The sequence below is a fragment of the Chironomus tepperi genome, unplaced genomic scaffold, assembly GCF_022539635.2.
Source record: "Chironomus tepperi strain 1889 unplaced genomic scaffold, CSIRO-AGI_Ctep_v1 contig_163, whole genome shotgun sequence".
NCBI lineage: Eukaryota > Metazoa > Arthropoda > Insecta > Diptera > Chironomidae > Chironomus > Chironomus tepperi.
The window spans coordinates 1869567-1897079 of NW_027226285.1; the positions used below are offsets into that span (position 1 = coordinate 1869567).

General features: G+C 31.2%; 4 protein-coding genes across 9 annotated transcripts; 2 read left to right on the forward strand and 2 right to left on the reverse strand.

Annotated features, from left to right (window-relative positions):
* Positions 1-3977: 3977 nt before the first annotated feature.
* LOC139088458 (globin CTT-IIIA-like) lies at positions 3978-5115 on the forward strand. Its single transcript, XM_070637689.1, has 3 exons — positions 3978-4448; positions 4512-4577; positions 4832-5115. The coding sequence occupies exons 1-3, from the start codon at positions 4116-4118 to the stop codon at positions 4898-4900; spliced, it is 468 nt and encodes a 155-aa protein (XP_070493790.1). The 5' UTR covers positions 3978-4115; the 3' UTR covers positions 4901-5115.
* Positions 5116-10220: 5105 nt separating this feature from the next.
* On the forward strand, positions 10221-18335 carry LOC139088459 (uncharacterized). Of its 6 annotated transcripts, none has more exons than XM_070637691.1 (5): positions 10221-10471; positions 15763-15850; positions 15906-15974; positions 16631-16735; positions 17503-18335. In XM_070637691.1, exons 1-5 carry the CDS (start codon positions 10463-10465, stop codon positions 17556-17558), a joined length of 327 nt encoding a protein of 108 aa, XP_070493792.1. In that variant the 5' UTR covers positions 10221-10462; the 3' UTR covers positions 17559-18335. The 6 variants fall into 6 exon arrangements, with proteins under 6 accessions (XP_070493792.1, XP_070493795.1, XP_070493791.1 ...); XM_070637694.1 differs by having other exon boundaries at positions 10230-10471; positions 17704-18335; XM_070637690.1 differs by having other exon boundaries at positions 10238-10471; positions 15906-15983.
* A 719-nt stretch (positions 18336-19054) lies between these two features.
* Positions 19055-20060, reverse strand: MED4 (mediator complex subunit 4). Its single transcript, XM_070637671.1, has 2 exons — positions 19856-20060; positions 19055-19794 (listed from the first exon to the last, which is right to left on the reverse strand). The coding sequence occupies exons 1-2, from the start codon at positions 19921-19923 to the stop codon at positions 19113-19115; spliced, it is 750 nt and encodes a 249-aa protein (XP_070493772.1). The 5' UTR covers positions 19924-20060; the 3' UTR covers positions 19055-19112.
* Positions 20061-20085: 25 nt separating this feature from the next.
* Positions 20086-20772, reverse strand: LOC139088448 (nuclear envelope phosphatase-regulatory subunit 1 homolog). Its single transcript, XM_070637672.1, has 3 exons — positions 20538-20772; positions 20342-20474; positions 20086-20283 (listed from the first exon to the last, which is right to left on the reverse strand). Exons 1-3 carry the CDS (start codon positions 20684-20686, stop codon positions 20188-20190), a joined length of 378 nt encoding a protein of 125 aa, XP_070493773.1. The 5' UTR covers positions 20687-20772; the 3' UTR covers positions 20086-20187.
* Positions 20773-27513: the final 6741 nt, after the last annotated feature.

A 27513-nucleotide genomic window follows, 5' to 3' on the forward strand; every position in this document is an offset into this window, starting at 1 on the left:
GAATACACGAAAATACGCAATTTAGTTTTCATTAAGTATCGTACATTAAAGTCAAAGCTTAGATGTTGATTGCTTTAGGGAAATGATTTCCTGTAGAATATGTACGGAAATTTTCATGAATGGTCATGTGACATGATTTAAAGGAAATTGTGGAATTGTCCGTTAGAGAAATATTCAAATTGTTCGTTAAATAAATTTTAACGAAACATTTGTATGGTTCTGAATTCAAAATTTAACCAGTAATCTTTAGAAACATTTCAAATTCCGCGGTTCGAAAACATTTGTAAGGTTTTATTGTAGAATAAATTTTCATCAACAGAAATTCTTCATCAATTTCAATTTTCCTGAGTCATCTGCTGTTTACGATTGATTTGTAGCGCCAGTGAAGTCAGTAAGTAATAGTCATCTGATCAGCAAACCACGAAAGTCTGCCAATTTGCGCATTTTATAACATAAATTTGGATTAAGCAAGCAAAATGAATTTTGCTTATCTGTCATCACAACAAGCAAGGAATACGCAATAAAAATTGGCAAAACAATCCAAACGCAGGCATCACAACTTTCTCAAGCTCAGCATCATCACAATAATTGAAATTCCTCATAAATTTTGAATTTTTAGTCGCTGCCTAAAGATAAAATCATTTTCATGTGCTTCATCGTAAATTGATGATTGGGTCAAGATATAAAGTGCTACGCATAAGTTTTTTTTAGAATTTCTTCTTTTCTATTAATTTTAACGAAACAACTTTTTTACTATATTAAATCTTATTAAAAATTTTGAATTTTTAGTCGCTGCCTAAAGATAAAATCATTTTCATGTGCTTCATCGTAAATTGATGATTGGGTCAAGATATATTATGCATTAAATTAAAGGAAGAATTTAAATTGAAAATTTCAAACTTAATTCAAAGAGGAAATGATGAGAATGATTTTATTTTTTTCCTCATTTTCATCTCTGCCACAAGTCAATCAAATCCTCACGTAAATAGTAACAAGTTATATATTATCTGAAAGATTAATGAAAACGCAGTAAGATTTATTGAAGAAACTCAAGAAAATATACAGTTATCGTGCCAAAATCTTGAAAAATCATGAGGTTCTTGCCGCCATTTTGAAATTTAAATTTTTAACATAACTACGTAGTTTTGCTATAGTATTAAGTATGATTAAGCATTGTTGTATTCATAGTTAGTGTTTAAGAATATAAAACGTTAGTTAGATTATGCAATTTCATCAAAATTTAATTGGAAGCTCGGCTAAACGAATGCGTATTGTTGTTGTTGTAATTTTCAATTTTTTTCAGTTTTCCGTGAAAATCCTAACTTAACAGTCTTTAACTTATGCTTGTTATTTGACATTTTTAATAAGATTTAATATAGTAAAAAAGTTGTTTCGTTAAAATTAATAGAAAAGAAGAAATTCTAAAAAAACTTGTCTCGGCTAAACGAATGCGTAACACTTTATTATGCATTAAATTAAAGGAAGAATTTAAATTGAAAATTTCAAACTTAATTCAAAGAGGAAATGATGAGAATGATTTTATTTTTTTCCTCATTTTCATCTCTGCCACAAGTCAATCAAATTGACAAATTCACAGCTTCTTTAAATACTTTGAAAGTAAATAGCTTCTAGAAGATCAAAGATAAGTAACAAAACTGTCATGATCGAACATAATTGTCTTTATTATTCAAATTTCTAATGTTCTAACACGAATGGCAAAGGAAGAATGTTATTGAAGCTCTGTATCGTCAGGGTATCCTCCAAACCCATCATGTCATTTTAGCATACGCCTTGAGTAAGTACCCCATTTGTTGCCTCCTCAGTTTTTTATAAATACACAAAAAGGCGATAAAAAAGCTTGAAAAATTAATTTATGTCTAGATCTAGACTACCTTAATTATAGCAAGTTCGAATGCGGCAATCAATATTATTGAATGCCTCTTAATTTCCTATAATAAAAATCAGACAATTTATTGCTCGTTACAGGAACAAAAATAAACAGAAACGTCGCTGTAAAGTGTAATGTTTGGAAAATGTGGCTAAAAATATAGAAGACATTAAATCTAGCCTGAATCATAAAAGAAAATTTTCATTTTCGACCGCTTAACTTTGTTGCTTGTGCTATTTCTCTCATTCTATTTGCGTCGTTTGTCATAAAATAATCGTATGATAAAAATATCATCCGCATTGAAATTTGATAGCTTTTCTTTAATGTTTATATCCCGCACTTGTTTGATAATCGTTTGTGTGTATGGATAGAAAAGCAGTGACTTGGGGGGCTGGAACTGTTCCAATTATTTTAATTTTAAACAAATAATTCGAACAAAGTAACTTAATGAAATACAAACAACAACCTGCAGAATTTTCTCATTTCTCGCACTTACTTCTTTTGTGTATTTTAATGCAATTTTGTATAAACGATGCGGATCATTCAGTTCTGATGTCACATGATCCTTTGAATTAATCATTTCTTGACGACATCGTCAAGTTCAAGTCAAAATGATCAATATCAATATTTGACATAATTCACTGTCTGGATCTCTCCTTTCAATTTCTTAACATTTTCATATATCCCTGAAGCGTTCACGCGTGCGACTACCTCATCTGTCTTATTTGTTTTTCTTGAACAACAGCAAAAATGTTCATTCAATAAATTTGGGTATTTAGTAAGAATGTCTTTAAATTTATAGCACACAACAAGTCATCATCCTGCATACCATGTTTATGCCAATTCACAAAAGATTCAATACACAACGGTGGGCGTCGTCGATTATGTCAGTTGAGTGAAAATTTATGTAATGACAATAAATTCTGAAGTTTTGAGTGATGACTTGATAAGTGTCACGAAGAAAATACAATTTTAAAATGACTTGGGACTTAGTGGACATTTGGTAGATGACTAAACAATTTGACCCGAAGAAAAGTCTTGCGAAAATAATATTGAAAATGTAAATAAAGACTTTTCTCGTTCTGTTTATTTTTGAGGACGAGATTGTTATTAATGGAAATGAAAAATTATCATTGGACAGTTAATCATTAAATATTCCTATCTATCGCAAGCATCTGTGAGGCCTTTTATAAATTATGTCCATTACTAATGTCATAACGGACATCAAAAGTTAACTTAATGATATTAATTAAACTGGATACATCCAGAATCACCACCTACTGATGATCAATGACCTGATCAAAGAATAATTCGATAATTTATGTGTTGACTCTTGGGAAGAAAATCATAGTCCATTTTCTAGGAATGAAGTAACGTTTTTAATGCACCTCCAATGATGCTTGATATATTTTTATACAAACAGGCCATTAAAATGCCAGATTTTCATATTTATATTTTCTCAAATATTACATTTGCATTTGCATCCATTAATAAACCCAGAGAAAAAAATAATGTTCTGGGTTGAGTTTATTGGATATACCGAAGGGGACGACTATGGTAATTTCTGTTTTTTAACGTTCATTTGAGATTTGAATAATATTTATTGCACATAGCTGGAAACCGCTCTTCATACAAAAGTCCAGTCTGTATTTGAACTTCAAAGAATAAACATTATTGACAAATAAGGATAAAGGATTAAAAACCTGCTTCAGGCCATAAAATTACTCAATTAAGTAATAATTCATGTTAATCTGACTACATGATCAGTTCACAGAGTCAAAAATCACGTACGCTGCCGCTTCTTTGTAAATAAAGAAAGAAAAACAAAAAATGAAATTTTCAATTTTTCCACTAAGCCTCTATATTGGAACAAATAGATAGACTCCTACATTCACACTTCTCCCTCTATTTTCTCCTCATCATAATACTGCATACACACAAAATTTGCTTTATAAATGCTACAATTTTCATTTCAACATTCTTATCTCTGTTATTTGTTACTAAAAATAAAAAGGAATATTTCCAATGAGAAGAATTACAGCAACAAGGCAAAGCCGGACAGCTTGAGGAGAAAAAAGAAAGTGAGGTGGAAAAAGAAAAAATCTGACTGGCATCACAAAAAAGTTCGGCTTATGCTAAAAATTGCTCCAGATTGAAACCAACCGCGGACAGTTCAACACGCATCTCAAGTGCCTTCCTACTTTTAGTGTGAAAAAATAATAATAAAATGGCAAGAATTCCACCACTAAAGATCTTGACAGAAGAGCAAGCCAAGCTCGTTCAAACTGACTGGGATTATGTCAGAACCCAAGCCGTTGAAATCCTTTACAATTTCTTCGAGAAATATCCTGGCAATATGAAGCATTTCAAAGCCTTTGCTGGCAAAGACTTAGATGACCTTAAGGATACACCCGAATTTGCTGCTCATGCTGAGAAAATTCTCGGAGTTTTTGGTCAGGTCATTGATCTCTTAGGAAAGGATATTGAAGGAATTAAGAAGATTCTCAATGAAATGGGTAACAATCATAAAGCTAGAGGTACATCTAGATTCGCATTTTTGGTAAGTCCACTAAAATTAATATTGTAAGGATCAAGATGATTAAGGAAATTTCAATCAACACAGGAATTCCGTGAAGCTTTGATGGAATTTTTACGTTTCAATGTTGGTAGCTCTTATGATGGAATGCAGGTATGTAGAATAGTCGAAAAGTGAATTATTGAGGAATCTGTGAATTTTAAATGATTCCAACTACGAAATTCTCAAAGTGCTCTATTAAATTAATTCAAAATCCTAGTCGGCTTCGAGCTTTTGTTTTAATGAAGCACTTCCATGGCTTCAATTTAACGATTTAATAGTCATGATTGTTAGGAACTCAAAATATTATGCAATCCAAACTGTTTACTTAATGTCTGTTTAAAATTCCTTCCAACCTTTCTTAACAGGCCTGGACTGATGCTATCGACTGCATGTACCACATCATCTATAACAATCTTGAAGGAAATCCAGTCTAAATTAATATAATTCTTTAATCTTAATTGTTTTGTTTTGTTTGCAATCAACGAGTGCCATATCTGTTCATTCTATCAAAAGTCTTGCAAAATTCTCAGCATGAACAGACATTAAAAATCAATTGCTGGTTAGAAATATGACAAAAATCACCCAAAAAAATGTATTACCTTAATTATGTAAATGTATGAATAAAAATAAAAAATAAATGAAAATTAAATGACACCATAAATTTTCTCAATCACCCATCAGGCCCTTTGAGAGCTGTAAATATTTTTCTATGTGATTATGTCCATTATGGATCATCAAAATATTTTAATTCGAATGAATTTTCCTTCAAAAATGTTTTTCATCGTTGAAATTGTTTAAAATATTATTTTTAAAAGAGAAATTTTTCCTATTTTTCACACCATAAGCTCAGTTGGGAAAATTGGGGAAGAAGCAGCAAGATGAAAAACAAACGTAATGTGGGATAAAAATGCTATCGTAGAAATAATATTTTTATTGATACTGACGTGATTGTGACAAAATCATCGTAAAATTTATGAATAATGGAATCGTGATGCTGACACTTTATACACGTAATTCAGTAGATCAAGCATGATGATCTAATAAACTTGAATTGATTCCAAAATGAAATTCCTTTTATGTTATTCTTAAAATGATTAATATGAAAGATAAATCAATTTTATGGTACAGGTGATTTATGATTAGCTAAGATTATCAGAGGGAATGCAGCTGATAAATGCTGTACAAATTACTTTAATAAATGAATTATTAAGTGATGTTTATTGTTTGATGATTGAAAACAGACTAAATATTTGTTTGGAAAGAGTTTTCAACTATGACAGGGGAAATCAACTATGTATTTTATGATAAAATTCAAATAATTAATGACAGTTGATATACTCTGAGCAATGATATGCAGATTTATTAGACTTTCTGAAGTCCTTGAATTCACACGTTATATCCAATTATGTCAAAAAATGCTTCCATTTATATTCGTTTAAAAATAAATTAGAATATCTTTACTAAGACGTTTAATCAGCTATATTGAAACATTTTATAGCACCAATCACACAGCCCACATGCTGGCAATTCAATATCATCGCACTTCCTTTATTTAAAAGTAAAATATTATCATCGTAAGAAAATAAATAGACAAATGAAGCACTGTATCAAGAGTGCTGAAAGGCGAGTGTATTAGAAATGATCATAACTGTCCATTCAGAGACAAATGATGCATTTGTACGTGCAGATATTCAAAGAAAGAGAGAAAGAGAATCATATAGAGTAAAAAAATAATCAACTGTTAACGGATTTATTGATTGGAAGTGATTGCTGATGGGACTTAGACATAAGATCATGTCTTCATGACATTGTGATCACTTTAGAAGAGATTCCAGCTACTCAGACATCAAATTAACTGCATAACTGTTACATGTAATCATCCAGTTTTGATGTAAGTTCTCATGCTTATTATGGTCTCTTTACGCATTACTACAATCATATCTACATCTATAATGCTGATTCATTCATGAAATCGTCTTCATTCAAACAGATTGCTGCAAATTGTGCAAGTTTAATCGCTAGATTTATTTGCTTTTAATTTCATTAAATCTTTTGAAAAAGTTTTATAAAGCAATTATGAAATTCACAAATCGTTTTAAGGATTACGATTAAAATCATGATTTAGTGCGATTTAAAGGTTGCATGTGGAAAAGTTTTTACATAAAAATAATTAATGAGACTTGAAAATACTTCGAATTAAAAACATTACGAAACTGTATATATTTTTTTTTCGGAAACAATAGCACCGACCTTGAACTAGCTCCAAAAAAAAATCTTTTTCAATAAAAATTGAATGTCAATGTGAATTAAGCTGTAAATTTATATTTTTTGCATTGGTCATGTTTCTAGATCACTCAAAGACAGTAAATTCTTCATGCATAGCTTTTTTTATAGTTCGTTGAACTTGTTCGTACAGCATACACTGCTCTATATTACCTTTTATTTCTTCTTTTGGACTTACAGGAAAGAAATTGGCAATAAGGAAATTGTCAAAAGCATTCGCCAATCGTCCGTCATGTCCTCCTACCACTAAAAAAATGCGAGTCACATGTGCGTCTAGTGCAAAAAATATTTATTATATGTACGCTAAGTAATGGAAAAAATAGATATATTTAACAACCTGTTTTCAAGGTCACATGCTGTCATAAAAAATTAATTTTCAGCATACTTTTAATGATGCAGTTTAAATGGTTTTAAGCGTTTTGGGCAACAATAGTCGTAAAAGCTAAATTCCATGCTTAGTGACTTTGGCATGGAATGAACGTCAACTTGCAGATTTAATACTTCCATGGTTGGGTTCACTTTCCAGTTGCTGATTTGATATACCTAAGACACTCTGAAGCTTTATTCAGATCCTGGGGCGATGCTGTACCATTGTACCTATACCTTGTTTCTGGCCATATCGTACCACCACCCCTCTGATATCGACACCATATTAAGATATAGACCTCTGTAAGGAACAGAACTCACGTCTTCACAAAAGCTTAAGCATTTGGCCTTACCCTCGTCAGCATGTTGTGTGATACCCCAGATTTCACTAAGCTCTAACACCACAATCAACATTTAATTATTCTAGACAGTTCATAAATCAAGTAAGCATTGCAAAATTTCTTTAAACATACAATAAGTTCAATTAAACGTTTCAATTATTTAATTAGCACCATATTTCAACAAGGTTTATATCCCTTTAGAACATAGCAATCAGTACCTTCATCAATACATCTAATCACCTGCCATAAAAGTGCGTTTAAGTCTATTAATTTTAATGATCTTTTCTGACTTCCTCATACATTTTTTGTTTGTTTTTTTTTTCTCGCAGCAGAAAATGAGAGTGAAATGTACAGTTTTATGATGCGATCAGCGTAAGCAGCAGATATTAACGAAAGTGAGTCATTGAATGTTAATGATAATCTTAAATTATTATGTTAATTGAAAGTACTTTTCACGCTTTTTGTCGTGAAAGTCATTAAGCTTTATGCGGAACGTAATTTAAATTCTAAATAGTTGCAAATCATTTTTTAACAACACGTGCGGACCAATTAGACGAGAGTAAAAGGAACTGAGGGAAGTCTTAATGAGCTTTTATAATTCTTGGGAATAAGAATTGTCAATTTTTTTTATAATATGTCTGTGACTAACTATGTACAAAGTGTAGCAACCGTTATGATTTTCTCAAGGTGAGCGAGGGCTAAAAACGGAACGACACAAAAAATATTGCGGTTCGCGAAATATATAAAAATACTTTACACATTTACGCGATTCAGGAAATGCACATGGAACATAAAATATGACTACTAATTGTTCGGAAGGTTCTTAATTAGCCACAGAAATAAGAATCGGAAATTAGCTCTGCTATACATTACAACAACCTTTAATAGATTAATCATGACGGTTACCGATTTGTCTCTTTTGATATACTTAAGTATATATTTATGTTTATGACTCACCTGAGGTAAATTTAAGGAAGGAATGAAACTTATTGGCTATTAAGTTCAATTTACAATTTTGTTCTTGCATCAATGTTGCAAGCATAATCACGTAGACTTAGCCAAAGCTGTTAGTTAAGCAAGTAGCAACAAAATTGTCTGCCTACTGACTTTTCCTGGGTTTATTAGACTATTGTAATGATTTCTACAATTTTGTTGCTTCAAATGCCATTTTTAAATGCATTTGGAACTTCACCAACTCGAAGCTATTGCCACATTTCTGTCACCTGAACTCTTCTTGCCTTTCTCATCCAATTTAATTTTCACACTTATTTGAAATTATTTCTGGCCATATTCAATGGATGTATGTTACAACATAACATAACAAAACTCATAACATTGCAATTTTTTGGCGTATGGTCCACGTGTCGCGGCATAAAATAGACCCGTAAAATCGACGACCTTTGTGATTTAATTACAATTTAACTTGCTCATTAATTTACACGTTTTTAATATTTTGGCAGTCAAATACGAAAAGTCGAATTTTTCATGACAATTAAAATTTATGCTTTGTGTTTAATAGTTGCTGTACCCAGGGACATTGCCAGGAATTTTTGGTATGCGACATAGAAATTTAAAGGGGTTTAGCAAATTTTGTCTCGGAAAAGCCCAATGGAGTAAAGAATTTTGTTCAATTAGGAAGAGGCAGTAGTTAAACCTCAAAAGAGGATGAACCTCAAAGGAGAGATTGATGGAATCTCCAGAGAGGGAGAGGTTGAACCTCAAAGAGGGAAGGATTGAACTACACAGGGGAATGGTTTGAACTTCAAGCAATTTAAGGTTAAGAACCCTCGATGCTATTTGCTTTTAAGACAAAATTCTTCAAATCATTAGGGTTTTGGGAAAGATGGGGTTTGACCTTAAGCTACTTATTTTCCCTATGGAGTGGGGTTTTTGGGTCTAAAACCCTCCTTTTGCTAGGATTTTTCGTGAAAAAAAAAAATTGCGATTTATTCAAAACATTTCAAGCTTCGCCCCAGAGCACCGCCCACAAAATAGTTCAAACAGACACTGAACTGCAGACATCAAATATGTCAAATCGACCTCAAATGCATTAAGTTTCGCAAAAAGTTACTCGAAAAGGTCTAGAAGTATACAGGAAAATTATTATTTATTTCGTTGTGCCTTAATTCAAACCGACAACTTACTAAAAAAAATGTAAGAAATAAATTCATTTTTGAGTAACTGCATATGTGCATTATTTTATATGCATTTTATATGACCCCATGATATATTTTTTTCCAACATGAATATGCAAAAAATAATAAAAAAAATCACATAAAGCACAAAGGAAAAACTAAAAAAAAGAATCATGTATTCAATTACAGTTTTTATTTGTCAAGGTTTATACCGGCCAATATTGCAGAAGGCTGAATTTCTTTCTTATTATATGCTTGAACAACCCTAAATCGACATATAAACATATTTCCGAATGCTCATAAAATTGCTTGTGAAAATGATACGCACAGTCTATGCGATTTCTCTCAATTCTTGGTAACTTATTATCTCTCACGAGTCTTATAGCCTATACAGCTCTATCCGACGTATTGTTTTAGTACCGTGAACTCAAAGACATTGAATAAATTTACTTTACTGAGCTTCTTAAAAAACCACCAGAGAGCTTTAGTACAGTCTAAGTAACTTCTAAAAGAATTCTCGTGTTCCATAAAGTATCCAAAAGCATAGGAAAGAAAAAGAAGAAATAAAAACTGACTACGTGAGATTCAAATGTAAAACTCTTTGTAACTGTGTTGTGTGAGTTTATTGGAATCTTTTTGAGCAGCTGTTGTTGAGTTCTCCGTTTTGTTTGCAAGGAAACACAACTTCTCCCTCTTTCTGTATAAAATAAACACACAATAAAGAAATTTAAATCATTCAATTGAAGCTTTTCAACGTGAAAACATACTTCAAGTTCCTTAAAGCATTAAAAATTTAATAAAATTTTCTTCACGCTTCTTATAAAGTTATTGTGAATACTTTGTGTTATCTCCTAAATTATCATACATTAAAATGAAATTCGTAAGTTATAATTTTCATTTTTTGTTTTGATTAAAGCATGCGTATGTGCTTCAGTGTGTAATTTTATCATCAGTGCTACTAGTAACAAGTTGTTCATTTCATTCATAAGAGAATTACTTAACAAAATACAAAACATCTTTGTGTAAATTTCTTCAATGATAAGATCTTAGTGAAATTTGAGTTGAAAATTCATAATCGCAGCTATAAATATGTCTGAGATTAAGCTTTTTATGCATTTTATAAAAATATTTGTGATGAAAGTTGAACAATATTAATTAAAAATTTAAAAATTAGTTAGTTAGTGCTTAAGTTCAGTGGAATTTTATAAAATAAAGTCAAGTGTAGGGTGATCTCGTCTAGTGTTAGAATAGGGCTTGTGTTTTGTAGGAAGATAGGATCAATAAAGTTCATAATTACTAGAATTTGCACTATTGAGGTAAAGTTATTTAAATTTTCTCTAGTATTTGAGTATAACCTATTTTAGTAATAGTTCTATCCTAAGCGACACAAATTTTGTTGAGAACAAGAGCTTCCAAATGGCTTCTCCAAAGAGTCTCGAATCTCTCAAATTTCTAAAATATGTGTCTAAAAACTTTATTGATCGTAAAGATCGCTTTCGTTCTGTAACTGTTGAAGTGAAAATCACAATATTAATTATTGATAAGTATAAAAGGAAGAACTTCCTTAGGGATTTGATAAATGAAATGTTTATTCTTTGGAGTTTAAAATCAAACTAAAAAATTCATATGAAAGGGTCAACAACTACAAAAGTGGAAAATCAACCAATTTTAGTTGCAAATATAATTTGAATACTATACGACAGTTGACATATTCTCAACCATAACTTTCTTCCAAATATGTCCAAAAACTAGCATTTTTATCTTTCTTGACATTAACCCAGTTCCGTACTGCAACAACGTGCAAAAATGATGAAATAACTTAAATGTTTGGAATTACTAAGTTATCTCAATGTCCCACGTGAAATAAGATCTAACTGGAAGCTAGTTCTGCCTACATCCGAAACTTCTTCTGATTTAATACGTAAATGAACTTGAAATTTTTATTCGATCATTTAAATATTTCCTGAAAGAATTTTAATTTCCGAAATCTTTGATAATTATAGCGATCATTACTAACGCATAGCATAATGGGAAGTTTGACTAAATATACAGCATGATAATTGTCATAATATGTTAATTTATATTGGCATTGAGAATTATGATTCGATTAAGTAGCTTGAGAATTTATTCTTCCTAGATCCAGACAAGTTTTTCCTCTTACTGAATTTTAATTCCATTATTAGCTTTATTCTCCTGTATAATCAAGATTTAAATGAATGATGTAGCAACAAAATCTATTTATTCTATAGTATGTACTTAGTGCTTTAGCATATGTGAATAATAATTATTAATATGATTAAGCAATTAAGCTTGATTGGACTAGAATTATTTTTTTCATATCCTTTCATTAAAAAGCTATAAACTTCTTTGTTCTTAACAGGAACTTAATGAGAATAAAAATTAATTATTTCTTGTTTCAATTCTGATTGAAGAATTGGTTCAAGGAATTTTAGAACTTGTATGAACTAGTTGTAATTGTATATAGACGTGGTTGGCAGCAACAGTTTAAACGACCTTTCATAAAAAACTTGCTGCTCTGCTTCCAATTGCTCAAGCATATTTTAGCAATCATTAAAACAATTTACCTGCCAAATTTTATCAATCATCAATCAACTTCATCTTAGACTTCATCACTTCATTTCCACATAATTTGAGGCTGGCTATTCATTGAAGCTTTTGGTCTATGCTATCTACTGGATGCTATCCTTTCGAATGTCTAAAGCTTCAAATTCTCTGCCCAATATCTAGTCAGCCCAGCAGTTTAGAAGTAGATTCGTGATTTGTCAGAAAGAAGTAATTGATTTATTAACAATTTTTCGATAGTTATGACCAACGCCTTTAAATACACAAAAAGAATTTGCAATAAAAATTAATTATCGTGCATTGCAACCTAAAATGAAGCACGGAATATAATAAATTGAACTATTTTTTTATAGTGCATTGACTATATGGAATCTTTAAAAACTATAAATAAATGATGACTATAAAAATGTTGAGAAAAAGCATGTACAGTTAATAAATAATGAACTCTAAAAATGCCCGAGTACTGTCAAAAGTCATTAATCTCTTAAATGTACATTTTCACGCAATTAAATTAATTGGATTTGATATAATGCATAGGGGATGATGTTAACTGTTACACTAAGTTGATTAATGCAACTAATTAGTGGAAGTAACATTTTGTGACATTGATAAAGGAAAGAAATGCAATTCTAATGCGAGCTTTTTGCATTGAAAAAAAAGATCAGGAAGAGAATCAACTTTATGTTACGCGTGGAATTGAATTTCAAATTTTTTTATACTCAGTAGATGAAAAATGGACATGCGACATCTAATAGCTATAGACATAGTTGAGTTATTAATTGTAGGCAATGTCGTACATTATAAAATATAGCATAAGAATTACTAAAGGCGAAACTGCTACGCCGTAGATTTCCATTTAAGAACATCATTAGTCAATATCATGTAAGATGTCCAGGAAGTAGAAATAAATTCTCATGCTATAGCGACATAACATTAGACAACGTAATCGAACGTTTGATCATGCTGAGTAGCTCGTTGACAACTGATATAACACGCTATTCAATATAACATAAGATGCACAATCAGGTTTAATTTATGTATAATTATGCCTGTGGGTTAATCATACAATCATTTATTAAATTATTCGAAGCTGTTGCTCTATCCGGATTTCAATCAGAACCTTTGTTTAAGGTATCGAGTAGCAATCTATCATTAATTAATTTTTGGGGTCATTACAAAAATTACGTGTTGAGTACTTCCTGGTTTCCAAAATATGACATCACATAGATCAATGCTGATCAAATAGACAACGGATTCCGAAGGGGACTCGAGCCCACGTTCTAAGATTTCCGATCATATGCTATGTCATTGAAAGACAATTCAATTCCAACAATCAGCACATTCCTTGGTGCTAGATATGATTTTTAAATCACCCATCTCCCCTCCTTTTGACAATAGATTAAATAACCAAAAGAACATTCTCGACTACCTTGTGATCTGACCAACAGCTGATGCCATAAATCTACAACAACTAGTTCCTACTTGTGCTGATTTTTCTCACATGTAATCAGTTTTATAACAAATATTTCAATACAATCATTTTGAATACAATCGACCGACGTGGAAATATTCTCTACCTGACACTGTGCTAAAAATTGACTTAATAGCTTTTAAAGTCCACAAAACAAATATATCCATTAACAGCTGACTCGAATTATTAATTTATTCAAACTTTGTGGGGTGAATAAGCTAGTTGTTATGTAATAATATCTGGCATGAAATGAAAAATAGCAACAGTTTTACGATAAAGAAAATGAAAGTCAAGGCCGCTAAGAGGAAAAAAAATCAGCACATGTGAATTGTTTGCATTTCTCATTTCAATGTTCTCGTAATTTTTCTTTGCATGCTTTATATGACTCGAATAATTTTTTCGAATTAATTCAAAATTGGTTTCCGCTAAGCACACAAAAAAAATGCATGCATTATGGTTTTACATGCAATGCTATTGGCATGATTACTGCGAGCATTTTTTTTCTGTGTCAATTTAAAGTCAAGTTTAAGCTATTAAATTTTTAAAGTTATGGCACTTGCCATAGAGTCAAATATCTATTGCAATATTGTGTTCAATTGAAAAGTCAATTGAATCCTCAAATGTGCTTAAGACATAGCCATTTTATTGCCAATTTCTCATTAATTAATGTAAACAAATCGGAATCATTAATTTCGATTTCTAAATCCAACAAATGCTTTGTTATGAATATAATATTTGCAAATTGACAATATCAGATTACAGCTGTTTTTGGTGCCATGGATAAAGGTGACTACATACACGACATGAGCTACTTGGTTACGTGCCAGTTTATTAACACATATTAATATTTATAATAGAAAGATTTATGTGCTTAATATGCAAAAATTCATGTGTGTTTAATTGCTATTAATGTTTAGATTAAAGACTACACAGTTGGAGATTCATGCTGCATATTTTGCTGACACTATTAGCGTGACTCATAACAAATAAACTCAATTCATTCAAAGGAATGTGCTCAATTTCTTTTGCAATCCTTTTGCTATTGAGCATAAACATTGTCAGACCTTTTTTGCAAGTGCAATATATCGTTGATGTTGCAATCATCGTCTTCTGTGCCATAAACATATATATTTTTTGTCATTGCTAACTTCAATGTGACTGGGTTATTTCTCATTATTTATTGATTTAAGCTCATTGATTGGCATAGCTGTAGACTACATCTACTATAGAATATTATAACGTAGATCTCATTTGAGATTTGAATAACATTTACTGTCTACAGTTGAAAACCCTTTTTCATAATAACGGTTATTTGAAATTTGAATTATATTTATTGTGCACAGTTGCAACCCCTTTTTCATACAAAAGTTCAGTCTGTTTTTAAGCATCAAATTATAAACATCGAATAATATTAATCGGTAAAGAGTTTATTACTAAAATATAGTACATTATAGCAAGCATATACCAAGAAAGCAGCAAATAATCCTATTCAATTGCACAAATTCCGTACCTAATGTGATTTTTCTTCATTTAACCTGATAAATTTGCACAAAAAAAAGTTGCTGCTAACTACATTAATCATTAAGCATTGATGATTTTGTTACCTCACCGACAACTTAACACTTTTAAAATGAAAGAGAAAACAATAAAAACAGAAGCATCTTATTTCAATGTGCAACAAGCATGAGGTCAATTAATAGTGATTTTAGATATAATCTTATGTGGAACAAAGACTGAACGCTTATTAAAGCATGTGTGGAATCTTTATTTTCTCATAAATCCAACAGTCCATGAAGCTTAGGAAGGAAGGAAGAAGTAATAATGATATGGAGCTATTTAACAGCAATAAATTTCATAAATGCTAGAAAGTCTTGTTGATTAATTTGTAAGACATACTTGTAGAATTAAAGTGTTTGAACTCGGTTGGAATTAAATTACGCTTAATATCGGTAGCAAGTCTTATGAATGAAATGAAAATTGAGTACTTACTATCATAATGCATATGTACGTGCATGTACACGAGAAGACACATTAAATAATCAAATCATAAATTACTCAACAGCAATTGCTAATAGCTGCAATAGTAAAATGTTTTCGTTTTCTTGTGATTATTTCAGTTAGTAGCACTTTCATCACTTCTTTTCTTCGTTGTCATTGCAACTGCTTTCCCATATAACACATACAGTACGTTTACTGGAGATTTCGGTAAGTTAGACATTCCTTACTATTGATATAAAATGATATTAATGATGTTTTATAGGTGGACCATCTGCATTCGGTGGTGCATTCCCAAGTGCATCCCTCATACAAGACAATAGAAGCAACAGAGGTAACCAAGGTTGTATTTCACCGCATCTCATCTTTTCATTATCACTTATTGCACTTTTTAACTTCCATTATCTATCTATCTTTACTTAATCGGAAATTCATCTTTTGTGCTTTTGTGTGTAAAGCTAATTGCTCGAAACTCTCAGCTTAATTCCTTATACTTCACTTAAATTCACGAAAAAGTGAAAATAATTGAAGCAAAAATTACAAATTTTTAGCAAATTGCACTTGACCTTGTGCAACTATGCGCTTCCAATAACCAACGGCACATAAGCTAAATTAAATCTTAATCGTTTTAAGCAGCACTTAGTCTGCAATAAAAGATTTTTTCATTAATTAATTAATTAAATTCCCCATTGACCGAATATAAATTGTGCTGTATGGAAGGCAAACAATAAATGATCTACTTTTTCGTGCAATTTAGCCTTTACTTGCTTACTAACTACACTTGTTAGTTACAAATTTTATATGTCTTAATTATCATGTTCATTGCTGATCAAATTTTTTTCATGAATCATGTTAATTTTACATTGACTTCATCGACGGCAATATTAACAATAAACAGTCATAAAGATGTAAAGTGCCATTTGTGAATTAAAATCAACACATTAATAAAATTAATTGAATAAAGCAACTTTACCATTTAATGACATTCAGGTCCAGTAGTCTTCCCAATGCCACCAACAGACGGACCAATGGAATCATCTGGCGTTGTTATTGGAGCTTCAGGCTTTGGTTTCGTGCCGCCATCAGCTGGTGCAAGTAAGTTTTTGCAACTATACTAACTGATTTCCTTGTTGATTTCCTATTCTTAGTGTTGTTTGCTTTGATCAGTTTCTTTTGGACTAATTTATTGCTTTGTGGAGAAATTCATTTAGTTACTTCTTGTCATATGGCAGTCAAAACTGTCAGTGGGTTCTGTTCCCGATATTCATTGTATATAGCAGTGCTGTCAAAACTATGTGCCTCAGCACATCATAGTGATAAGCCCCGAAACTGGTTTAGAGTATTTTGATCAATATGACAGGGATTTGTACAATCCTCTGTGTTCCGAACACTGTCTTACCTTTCCTTGTCTCAATATGGTATAGACTAGCTATTTATTATAGACGTGACATGTAAATGACCCCTCAATTTATGCTAGCTACTTGAATAATATAAACACGCAAATTTAGATGCCTTAAAGATATAGCAATAAAATGTACAACAGAAACTGAGATCAATAATAATGATAGAAATAGCTTTAATTGGTTAAGAATTGGATGTGGTTAATTATAGATCAATTTATGTATATAAAATTGCAATGAAAAATTTATAATTACAAAATTTATTCTTTTCTATCACAGAATTGTAAAAAAAAAGAATTCCTTTCCTGGACATTGGACTTGACCTAGCCTCATGTGATATTGAGGATGCACAAATTATTATTATATCCTTCACCTCAACTACTATTATCCTTCCTGCTTTAACTAACACTCAAAAAACTCTCTTTTCTTGTATATAAATATGTAAATTTATACTTTTTCTAGATTTAGAATTCCTTAAAATGATTATGGCTAGTAGAATGGCTAATATGATTCACTAGAAAATTGATGGAGCATTAATTAGTATGTAGAGCGAGCACCTTTAAAGAATGACTTTGTAATGCACCTCTTATGAGCCTATTTTCAGTTACTTCTATCACAAGACAACCTGTCTCATTTCCTTCAAACCTATTTTCTTCATTCCAGGAGGTTTTCAATATCCAGCAAGAAGATATTATTAAAATTTTTGCACTTTGATGATATTTAATAATTTATTATATCCGTCCATAAAGTAGCAATCTTCCAATCTTAATGACAAAAACTTTGAAATCATGTCCTGGTCATTAAGGCATCCATTCTAAATTTTTCAAATTCTTAGATGTAATTTTGAGAGAGAACAATCTAAAGAGGCATCTATGATTACAACCTTGTTAAAGTCAATCAAAACTTAATTTAAATGTACATACATAATTTAAAAGAAAGACGTGATGTTAAGTAGAACATCCATAGAGATAGAATAAGATTAAATTATTATAAAAGAATTTGCTACTCAGGGACATGCAAAACAAAACTTGTTAATTTATGCTGCTTTGTAAAAAAAATAGTCAATAACCTACGCCAACAGATAAGCATACAGATGTGAGTGCAACAAGTCCCTGAACAAGTGCCACACTTCTTTATTCATTTTTTTGAAATTGACAATTATGCATGTTCAAAGGATAAAAATTTTGTATAAAGAATTAAACTTTGGTGTCTCAACCAGAATAGCAATTGACATAAAATTTCTTGTAAATACTTAAACAATAAAAATGTATGTAAAAAGTATGTCTGAAAACAAATTGGTTTGTGTTTTATTTACGTACACTAGATACTTTCCAGCACATTGCACAGTGTTGTCCAAACTATTTTGATCCGCGTCACACAGTTTGGACAACATTCACATCTGCGGATCATGTTTCATGCACATACACAGTTTGTCAAACTTGTTAGTGTCACGGTACACAGTATTGTCCAAACTTGTTTGTGGTTCATACCGCGACACACAGTTTAGACATCACTGACACAGCACAACAAATTTCTTCTAAATTATAATTTTAACTGCCCTAAGTGGAATCGAGGATATTTTCACATTTCCGTCCTTGATTCAAGATTCTTATGAATATTTATAATGGATGTAAAATGCGCGGTTAGCTGCATTACTTGTTCTCCTATGAACGTCAAGAATGTCGAGGCATTTTTTTGGAGGCTGCATTCTTGTTACAAATTATATTAGTATGCGACAATGTACAGATTATTCAGAGCACGAGACAAAATATAACTCAAGTCGCTATTGTATGCACATCATTTGGATTGGAGAATTTATGCAATGGGAAACAATTTAATGACTTTATTCAACTTTTTTTGTCTTTCTACGTAAATTGCAGGATTTAAATTCAAGAACATGAAAAAGTATGTACGATTTAAAGCAAGGCCTGAACTATTTATCTTTAACAACAGATATTACATTCGCACACCTGAATACTTTGTTCAAATTCAAAGGAAATAAAAGATTACCTCCTTATTGTGTATGGACTTAATTACTTTTATTATGATTTCATAGGAAAAAACATTAAAAATTACTGAGAATCGCTAGAACTAGAACTGGAGCTATCAGATGAAGCGTCATCCTGAGAAGCATCTTTATGTGTTCGATTAGTCTCCAAAGAAATCGATTGATGACCAGTCATCATGTGAAGCTCACCGGTTGGGAACCATGCAAATTGATTTTGAGCTGATGCTGGAATTTCGCCTGTTGCAGGACGAACTGCATCATTATTAACATTATTTTGTGATGGTAAGCTGTGGCCATTCATATTTAAGTCAGTCTTTCCAAGCAATCCTAATCGCATTTCAAGATCTGTTGGATATGGTCGTCTTAAATCTCCTTGTTGCCATGATAGTGGAGCAGATACAGCATGAGATGCACTTATACGGTAAGCATATTTTATCAGTTCTTCGGAATGGATTGGATTGTCATTTGCCTTTGCAATACTTGCCAATTTCTGTTTTGCTTGAAAGATTGCTGTCGAAAGTATTTGTTCAGCCTCTTTCAGCTGCTTTTGAAGCTGATTAATTTCATTGTCATATTTTGCTACTTGTTCTTTCAGCATATTAATCTTTTCATCAATTTTCTCTTGTTCCGCAGCCAGTTTCATGAGTTGTTTTAATTCATTATCCTTAACTACTAATAAATCTACTAACTGAAGATAATCGTGTGTCTTTTGATGTTTTGGTGCCATGAGATTTTCGATTATTTCTCTGTAAAATTGATTAATTATAGTAGAATTTTGTGAAAATTGGAATTTTGTTTCTGACTTACTTTGAAATTATTTCGATGTCATCAATGACAGACAGCAATCGGTCTCTCGTACTTAAATTGTGTGCCATTATTTCAAACTAACTTTATTAAGTATCACAAATAACTTTTTATCCTTCTACAATCCTTAATTATAGTATAAATTAAAGTTTTTGTTTTCCTGACCGCTTTGTTTACTATTAATCCACTGTAAATGATGCAGAAATTTCTAATTTTTTTGCTGGAAACTGCCATTTATAGTTATTTGAAATTTAAGTGATCGTTTATTCATACTTTAATTAATATCTTTTAAGTCTTAATTTATTCTTCCTTAAATGTCATAACCGTTTTCTCTTCTATTCTTTCTGAAAACCCTTTAGTATCAGCATTCCCTTTTCGTTGCATGACATATTAAATTCATTAAGGACAGTCCTTGTTCGTGAAATAATTATCTGGAAAGTATTAATTGTAGTTAATTGATCATTAGGCACTGACTTCTTATTAACTTACTTGTGGTGAAATGACTAATTTATGAATCCCATAGCAGAATAGTGCAATTAAAGCTAGTGCAGACAGGAAGAAAATCCAATGGTGAAACAATGAATCTAATAATGGCAAGAAGCTAGTTTGAGGATCTTTGAGCCTGTAAAATAAAACATAAAACAATGTTACAAATTGATGACCCAGTTCCTGTAATCAAACTTACCAGAAGAAAGCAGAAACTCCTGTTGTTAATGAACAAAATCCTAAAATAATTCTCCATCTTATACATGCAGGCTGGAGCGATGCAAGAACTTCTGTTAATCGTCTTTCAAATGCTTTAAGATCTTCACAAGTTGTTGATTCCAATGACATCTTAATTAATTAATCAGCACTTCTGATTTTCGCAAAATTATTATTCTATTTATTATTTGGTAAATATTTTTGTGATTGTGTTAGTGTTAGTGAAAAACCGAGACTGAGCAAACTGAGCAATTCAAATAAATTATGACCGTTATGCTTTCTTCTTACTGAAATTGCCGGGTCATTTGAAATTTAATTTCTAGTTTTTGATTAAAGTTCCATACTTGTTGACTAAATATCAAGACATTCGACTTAAAACTCTTTAAGCTCCACACCCTTTCCTCCTGTCGAAAATTTTCAGAAAGTATGATCAAATTAAGAAAGAAAACGAAGAAATCTCAATATTGGCATATTTAGGTCTAATTTTATCCCATAAGAGTAACTTCCGTAAAGTCAGAAAAAATGCAGAAAGTTGTTCACGTTTTCACTGTTGATGAGTGACAAAGGGACCTTTTTTTGTCGTGTGTATTTATGACAATGTAAAAAAGCTCATTATATAATTTTCTTTTACATGCTTTTCTGCTTTTGTGGGAAAACTCAATTACTCAATGAAGTGTATAGCATACGTATGACAATGAAGATAAACTTTTTCTTTGCATTTTTGTTCTTTTTCTTTTTTTTTTGAGAGGGGATTAATTCTTTTTGAAGTATTTCTTCTTCACATGTAGCATAAAAGTATCATTATTTTTGGCGTATATCGTTAACTCTAATTGTTTTCAAGTCGTTTGAATAAAAAAGGCATTTTTAAACGTTCCTAGACACCTCAATGTTCACAAGAATTCAATTTGAATTGAATTTACATTTTTTGTTTATTAAAGCATTGTATGAAGCACAAAATATTTCATCTAACCCTTAGTAACTTTTGAATTTAAATTAGTCTTACGTAAATTCGTGTTGTTCCTTCCTATGGCTTCTCTCACTGTAGATCAGTGTTGTCCAAACTTTATCCTTCGGCACACTAGTGTCGTTGAATTTTAAGGCCATGAACCGTATGTCGTTTCCAGTTTTGTGCTTACCCTTGCCCTCAAGGTGTACCAGCACTGATTCAGATACTCAAATCATTAATTTTTAAAGTTAATTCCTTTAAAAATCCTAATTTGTCACATTAAAGTCTTAAAGGAAACATAAAGAAATCCACTTAATACAGCAAAAGCCTCAAAATTTTTATGCTTTATTAAAGAATCATTATGTTCAACAATGATTAATTGATTTTTGAAGAATCATGTCTACATGCTTTATAATCATATGTTTTGGGATAAAATGATGACACGAAGAAAGTTTCTTTATATCCTTAAAAACTGCTTCCAATTTCTTTTACAGGAAACTCATCTTTTTTGCTCCCACAACTTGACATTGTGCCTTCAACTCTTCCTTTATAAGAAATTATTGAATGAATAATCTGTTATACAATGACGATGACTTTCTTTGGGTAGATATGTGAGTAGCTAGCTTATGTTATGATATTTCTTCTTTGTCATTAGGGTGTGAAGGAAAGTAATCTATCCCATGCGACTCATCACAACATAAAAGTTGGCAATCTTTTATGACTTTTGTCTTTGGTTGTTCATAGTTTTGAATCTATTAACTTATGGAGCTTATAAATTTGGTCCGCTTCAAGTTACTGAGTTGCAAGAACTTTGGTAAATGTCTGGCCGAGGTTCCTACAAAAGGAAAATAAGAAGGATGTTTATTCTTTGAAATTCTAAATCAGAATAAAATAATCCTATGAAGGGGTCAACAACTATAAAAGGGGAAAATCAACTAATTGTGGGTGCAAATATAATTTGAATATTAAACGACAGTTGACAGTATATCTACAATTTCGATTGAGTTAAGAATCATCGTAAGTTAAAAGCCATTTCAGCAGTTCATCTGGAATATTCACAAGAAAATATGTTGCATTATATGAACAGAAAGCTTTCCTTATTGTTAACTGCTTCAAAAGAGAAGTCAACAAAAAAAATCATAAAAACTTCATTAATAAAATTTTCAGCTGATTCAATTTAATTTGTGATGAACAAGAACTGAAAGAAGAAAAAGAATAAGAAATTATAAAGATGAGAAATAATATCAGAATGAAGATGATTTCATTTTCTAAGGAACATCTGCGAAAGTTCTCTTTTTTTCTTGCATGTTCTTCCTTTGTTAATTTGAAATCAAAATTCATCCTCATTTTATTTCATTTCTTATCAAATGAGCTCATAATGCATGAAATTTATTTCATCTCAATATAATTTCTATTTTTACTCAGATTTATTCATGCTGCTTGAGGGTTGCATGCACGCTTTTTTGTGTTATGAAATAAAAAAACTTCATTTGAGAATTGTTTGAGTTTGAGCTTAATAAAGGTCTTTAAAGCAAGGCATATTTTCAAAGATTAAAGCATAGCTTCTAGGTTGCTCTTCATCCTCATATCAATATTGGGTGTGAATATTTCAACGGCTTTTTTATATTCAAACTAGAACTAGTTGGTTCCCCCTTTTATGGTTGTTATTCCCCTCATTAGAAATGTTTAGTTTGTTTTCGATCTTCAGACCATAAAGATCATGTTTTAAAAGCATTTAAGCTCCTTCATTTACTAGTTACAGAATTGTTTCCAACGATCTTTGGATCAAAATTTGATTTTATTTCAATTGATTACTGAGATTTGTTTGATTGTTGTGAACATCATTAATTTGATTACTTTTCTATCAAGAAAAATAAAAGGTCTCATGTCCTTTATACAAAAGTTCAAAGAGTATCAAGGATTTATAACTTATCCGTTCCAAAATTCCTTCATAAAATATTTAACGAAAATGCGTCAAAAGCATTTTCTGTATTCTGAGACTCCTTTTTTTTTGTAAAAGGATTTGAATGTTAAGGCATAATAAAAAGGATAAGAGAGAAAATAAGTCTTTTGATGTGATTCAATGCCTGTTACTGCTACTTTATTCCATCTATTTCAGATACTTATACACATGTAGGACGCGTGAGAGACGAATTTACATACATTCAAGGAAAATAAAAAGCATTTTCATTTTGAATTCAGACAGAGAAATAAAGATGAAATAGCAAAAGACGTTTGAGTGAATGAAAATGGAATGAATCAAGAATCATATATCATTCAACAATAAGATTAAGAAAATGCTTGTTTGCCTGCCAAGTCGCTCTCACAATAGCTGCTGTAGTAGATTCATACTTTTACTAAAAATGGCAAAATAAATTTGCGTAAAATGCTAATAAAGTTAAGTAAAATGAGAACTTCTTTTTTGAAAAGTTAAGGAAGTGTTTACAAACATTTCATTCCACCCCTTAACTCACAGACATTTACAATTTTGAATAGCATGAATGAGACTACACAGAAACACATTATTTGTGATTATTATTTTGAACATTTATTATTAGTGTAAACTTTATGTCTGGAACTAGTCATTTCACATTTAAATATAAAACTTTAGGGAAGTCTCAGTGCTTTTACGCTTTTACTACCTAGAGGACTGATGAGCAGTTGGATGTTATTTCTCATATTTTGAATTTTATTAAAAAACTAATTCCATAAAAGTCTAGTGTTGGATTTGTGCTATAGTAGTCCTCAACAATCCCAGGTACCTCAGTGGTAGGAGAAAGCATTCGAATATCGCATGATGTGGATTTGAGTCCCACTCGGGCTAAATTGCGTGGATGTGTTCATTTATCTCTAGAACCTTAAAAGGAGTCAGGTTCCTAACATATAGGTATTCTTGGTGTTTCCTTGACAGGCAACGATAACAGTGTTCTATAGCTTCACACCCATCATCGAAATGATTCGTTTGACCTGATTCCATTCACAAATTGATTCTAACAGTGACACCATATAATTTACCATTAAGTGATGTAAGCATAAACTCATAAAACGTGTATGAACAACAAAATACACGACATTCTCAAGATCGTAATCTTAAATAAATTTCTGTAGGAATAAAAATGTCTTCATTTCATCTTTTTTCATTCTTTTTATTACCACTGGAGCTCTCTCCTGCGTTCCACTTTTGGCACATAAACAAACACAGTGCAATAAATCAAGTGCAAATAGCAAAAATTGCTATATAATCTTTGTCATCGTCTTGTGTATTTCCCCTTTTTTGTGAGCTGTGTGATCAATGTGAAAATGATTAAGGAAGCTTTCATGTCGAGAGTTTGTCACATACTTTAAAGTGAGTTTGTTGAATCTTTTATTTTTTCTCAGGATATCCATTAATTTTTATGAATTGTGGAAATATGAATGTTGTGCTTGGAATTTTAACTGGCAATTCTAATTCATAGCACTAATCATCCCTTCCTTAAGCTTGAAATTTCAATATGCAAATCATAAATCTTTTACAACATTCCAAATAAATGTGATGAAATGAAAATGATTTCTGTCACTGAATTTAGGATACATTACACGTCCTTAAAATCGTTCATGCAAATATTCATGGGAAAATTTGCATTTTGAAATGCACGGTGTACTTGTGTATCATTTCGTAAATTTATACATGTTTAGAATTTTGTTATTCGTGGATTCATTAATGAAACATCTATTTGGTGTACGAGTTATATTGACAAGTTTTATACATAAGTACATACATCAAGAGACATGTTCCGTAGATATTTTTCACATCAGGAATAGAATTAAGAGACGTCTGCTCAAGCACATACCACAAACAAAATAAACAGCTTTCAAACCTTGAAATTTAATTACAATATATGTATTTGTTCATTTACAAAGTTTCCATAGATTGTTCCTGTAAAAGCAGTTTCGTTGCCATTCAATATCCGTTACGGTTATAAATAAATGTTCCCACACACACTTTTGATGAAATGATTTAGTGATGTTTTAGCAGTATGACATGATGGAAATTATTGAAATTCTTATTTTGAGGTGTAATGCTGCACAATTCTCAGATTTTGATGACAGGGCTGTAATGATTGATTTACCTTAAGGACGTATTCAGGGTCTTCCCTCCCATCCACCTCCATTTTCAGTTCAAAACAACCATATTGATGTCATCAAGGTTCTGCGGTAACCTAACGACCACAGTGTACTTCACGGTAGACACCCATCAACAGGATCATATGCTCATCATTCACGCGAAACCCTAATTTTCCCTAACTTGCTTAACATTCACATTTATTTAACTCCAAGTTTGTATTTTATGAACATTTTATTGAGATATGTTCAAATATTTATACAGCATAAATTGATTTTATTGTCAAATGCGAGATGCAATTTCGCATACTGAAAATACTTGAAGTAGTTATAGCCACTGTCAAATGTATTTTCACATGCTATGCTAACATATGTAATATGTAAAGTAAATCTAGCATGATAATGGCTCAATATTTGATTTTATATGCATTTCAATCATTCTGATATCAAACGTTTGTGATTTTCATGGCTTTAACAGAGTACAAAGAGGTAGTCAGCATGATAAAAAAAATCCAATTTCTGCTTAAATATTATATGGCACTGTTCATGCTTGAGCCCGTACCGTTAATTACTTTATTTTCTTTTCTCTGTCAAATGACAAAGAACGATATGAATTAAATTGCCTTTTTTGGTTCATAAATTATTATGTAACTGCACATTATGTGATATATGGGTTCATTTAATTTAAGACAACTACTTACAATGATGTAAGTAACAACAATTTTTGATGAATAATTTATTTCCACAAAATGCTGTTAAGACAATAAATTAGAAAGTATTTAAATTGCAAAGTTGCGGTTTTGCTGGGAATGAACTTTTTACTAATCAGGCAGTGGGAAAAAGTTTCAGGAGTTTAAGCTGATTAAAACTTCATGTTTTCCTCGATAATTGTTTGATTTTTCGATAGGATTTTAGGTTGACTTCCTTGAAATTGATGTGATGTGAACTTAATATCAACAAGTGTTGCTAACAGCCCTACTTAATTTGTCCTCATGGCAACCAGGTGGATAGTTCAATTTACACTAAGCTAAGGGTCATTTGGGACTTGGTTTTAGGTACTCCCAAACGGACGGCATTTGGGTCTAATCTGGTTCTAATCCGAACGGCATCCGATTCATGACACACATGTTGCCCTACCATACTTTGTAGATGCAAAGTGAACTTGAAAATCGTATACGGACAAAACATAAAGAGCATACCTAATGATTTAGACATTGAAGAGATTATGTATGTCTTGTCCAAAAACATCACTAAAGCTTACACTGCAAAATTTGTTACTAATTTCATCAAGATTCAAAATCAGCACTGATGTTCATACATGCATTTCACTTACATCAAGTATTAGTAAGCATCACTTTTAACATAATAACAAGTTATCTAAAATTTATTACCAGCATTAAATTTTCTACATTACATGAATATGATGTATGATTTCAATACAAGTTCCTTAGATGTTGTATAATGTAGAAAAGCATAATCATTAAATCCACATAATGCATTGAACAGAATGCCTTTAAGCAAACTGATTTTTATTATTTTCTTCTATATCCGATAAGGTTATTCTTTAATGACGTCCATGACATTCTTTAGTAAGAAGTTCATTTTGCCTGGAAGGATTGCTGTAGGCATCAGGGGCTGATTTCTCTGGTGGTGGCTCAGTAAGGTACGGTATATTATGGGTAAATCACTGGTACGGTACCTAATTTGGCAAAGTAATACATGTGTACCGTTCCACATGAACTATGTATGCCTCTTCAATAGCAGACATTACTAATGGATGACCTCCCCTTATCAAAATAGATTTCATCAGCAATAACCACTTATTTTTTTTATCTCCATTCAATTTATGCTGAAATAAAGCATTCTCACAACCGAATCTGTATCTTATCCCTAATCTTCATTACTTTTTTGT

What these genes read in the sequence shown, in the direction of transcription:
- LOC139088458 (XM_070637689.1), top strand. Translation starts at nt 4,116, where the DNA reads ATGGCAAGAATTCCACCACTAAAGATCTTGACAGAAGAGCAAGCCAAG. An exon ending in CATCTAGATTCGCATTTTTG is followed by an intron (nt 4,449 to 4,511) that starts GTAAGTCCACTA and finishes CAATCAACACAG; the next exon opens with GAATTCCGTGAAGCTTTGAT. An exon ending in GCTCTTATGATGGAATGCAG is followed by an intron (nt 4,578 to 4,831) that starts GTATGTAGAATA and finishes CTTTCTTAACAG; the next exon opens with GCCTGGACTGATGCTATCGA.
- LOC139088459 (XM_070637690.1), top strand. An exon ending in TACGTTTACTGGAGATTTCG is followed by an intron (nt 15,851 to 15,905) that starts GTAAGTTAGACA and finishes GATGTTTTATAG; the next exon opens with GTGGACCATCTGCATTCGGT. An exon ending in AAGCAACAGAGGTAACCAAG is followed by an intron (nt 15,984 to 16,630) that starts GTTGTATTTCAC and finishes AATGACATTCAG; the next exon opens with GTCCAGTAGTCTTCCCAATG.
- MED4 (XM_070637671.1), bottom strand. Translation starts at nt 19,923, where the DNA reads ATGGCACACAATTTAAGTACGAGAGACCGATTGCTGTCTGTCATTGAT. An exon ending in GACATCGAAATAATTTCAAA is followed by an intron (nt 19,795 to 19,855) that starts GTAAGTCAGAAA and finishes TCAATTTTACAG; the next exon opens with AGAAATAATCGAAAATCTCA.
- LOC139088448 (XM_070637672.1), bottom strand. Translation starts at nt 20,686, where the DNA reads ATGTCATTGGAATCAACAACTTGTGAAGATCTTAAAGCATTTGAAAGA. An exon ending in GGAGTTTCTGCTTTCTTCTG is followed by an intron (nt 20,475 to 20,537) that starts GTAAGTTTGATT and finishes TTTATTTTACAG; the next exon opens with GCTCAAAGATCCTCAAACTA. An exon ending in AATTAGTCATTTCACCACAA is followed by an intron (nt 20,284 to 20,341) that starts GTAAGTTAATAA and finishes AATACTTTCCAG; the next exon opens with ATAATTATTTCACGAACAAG.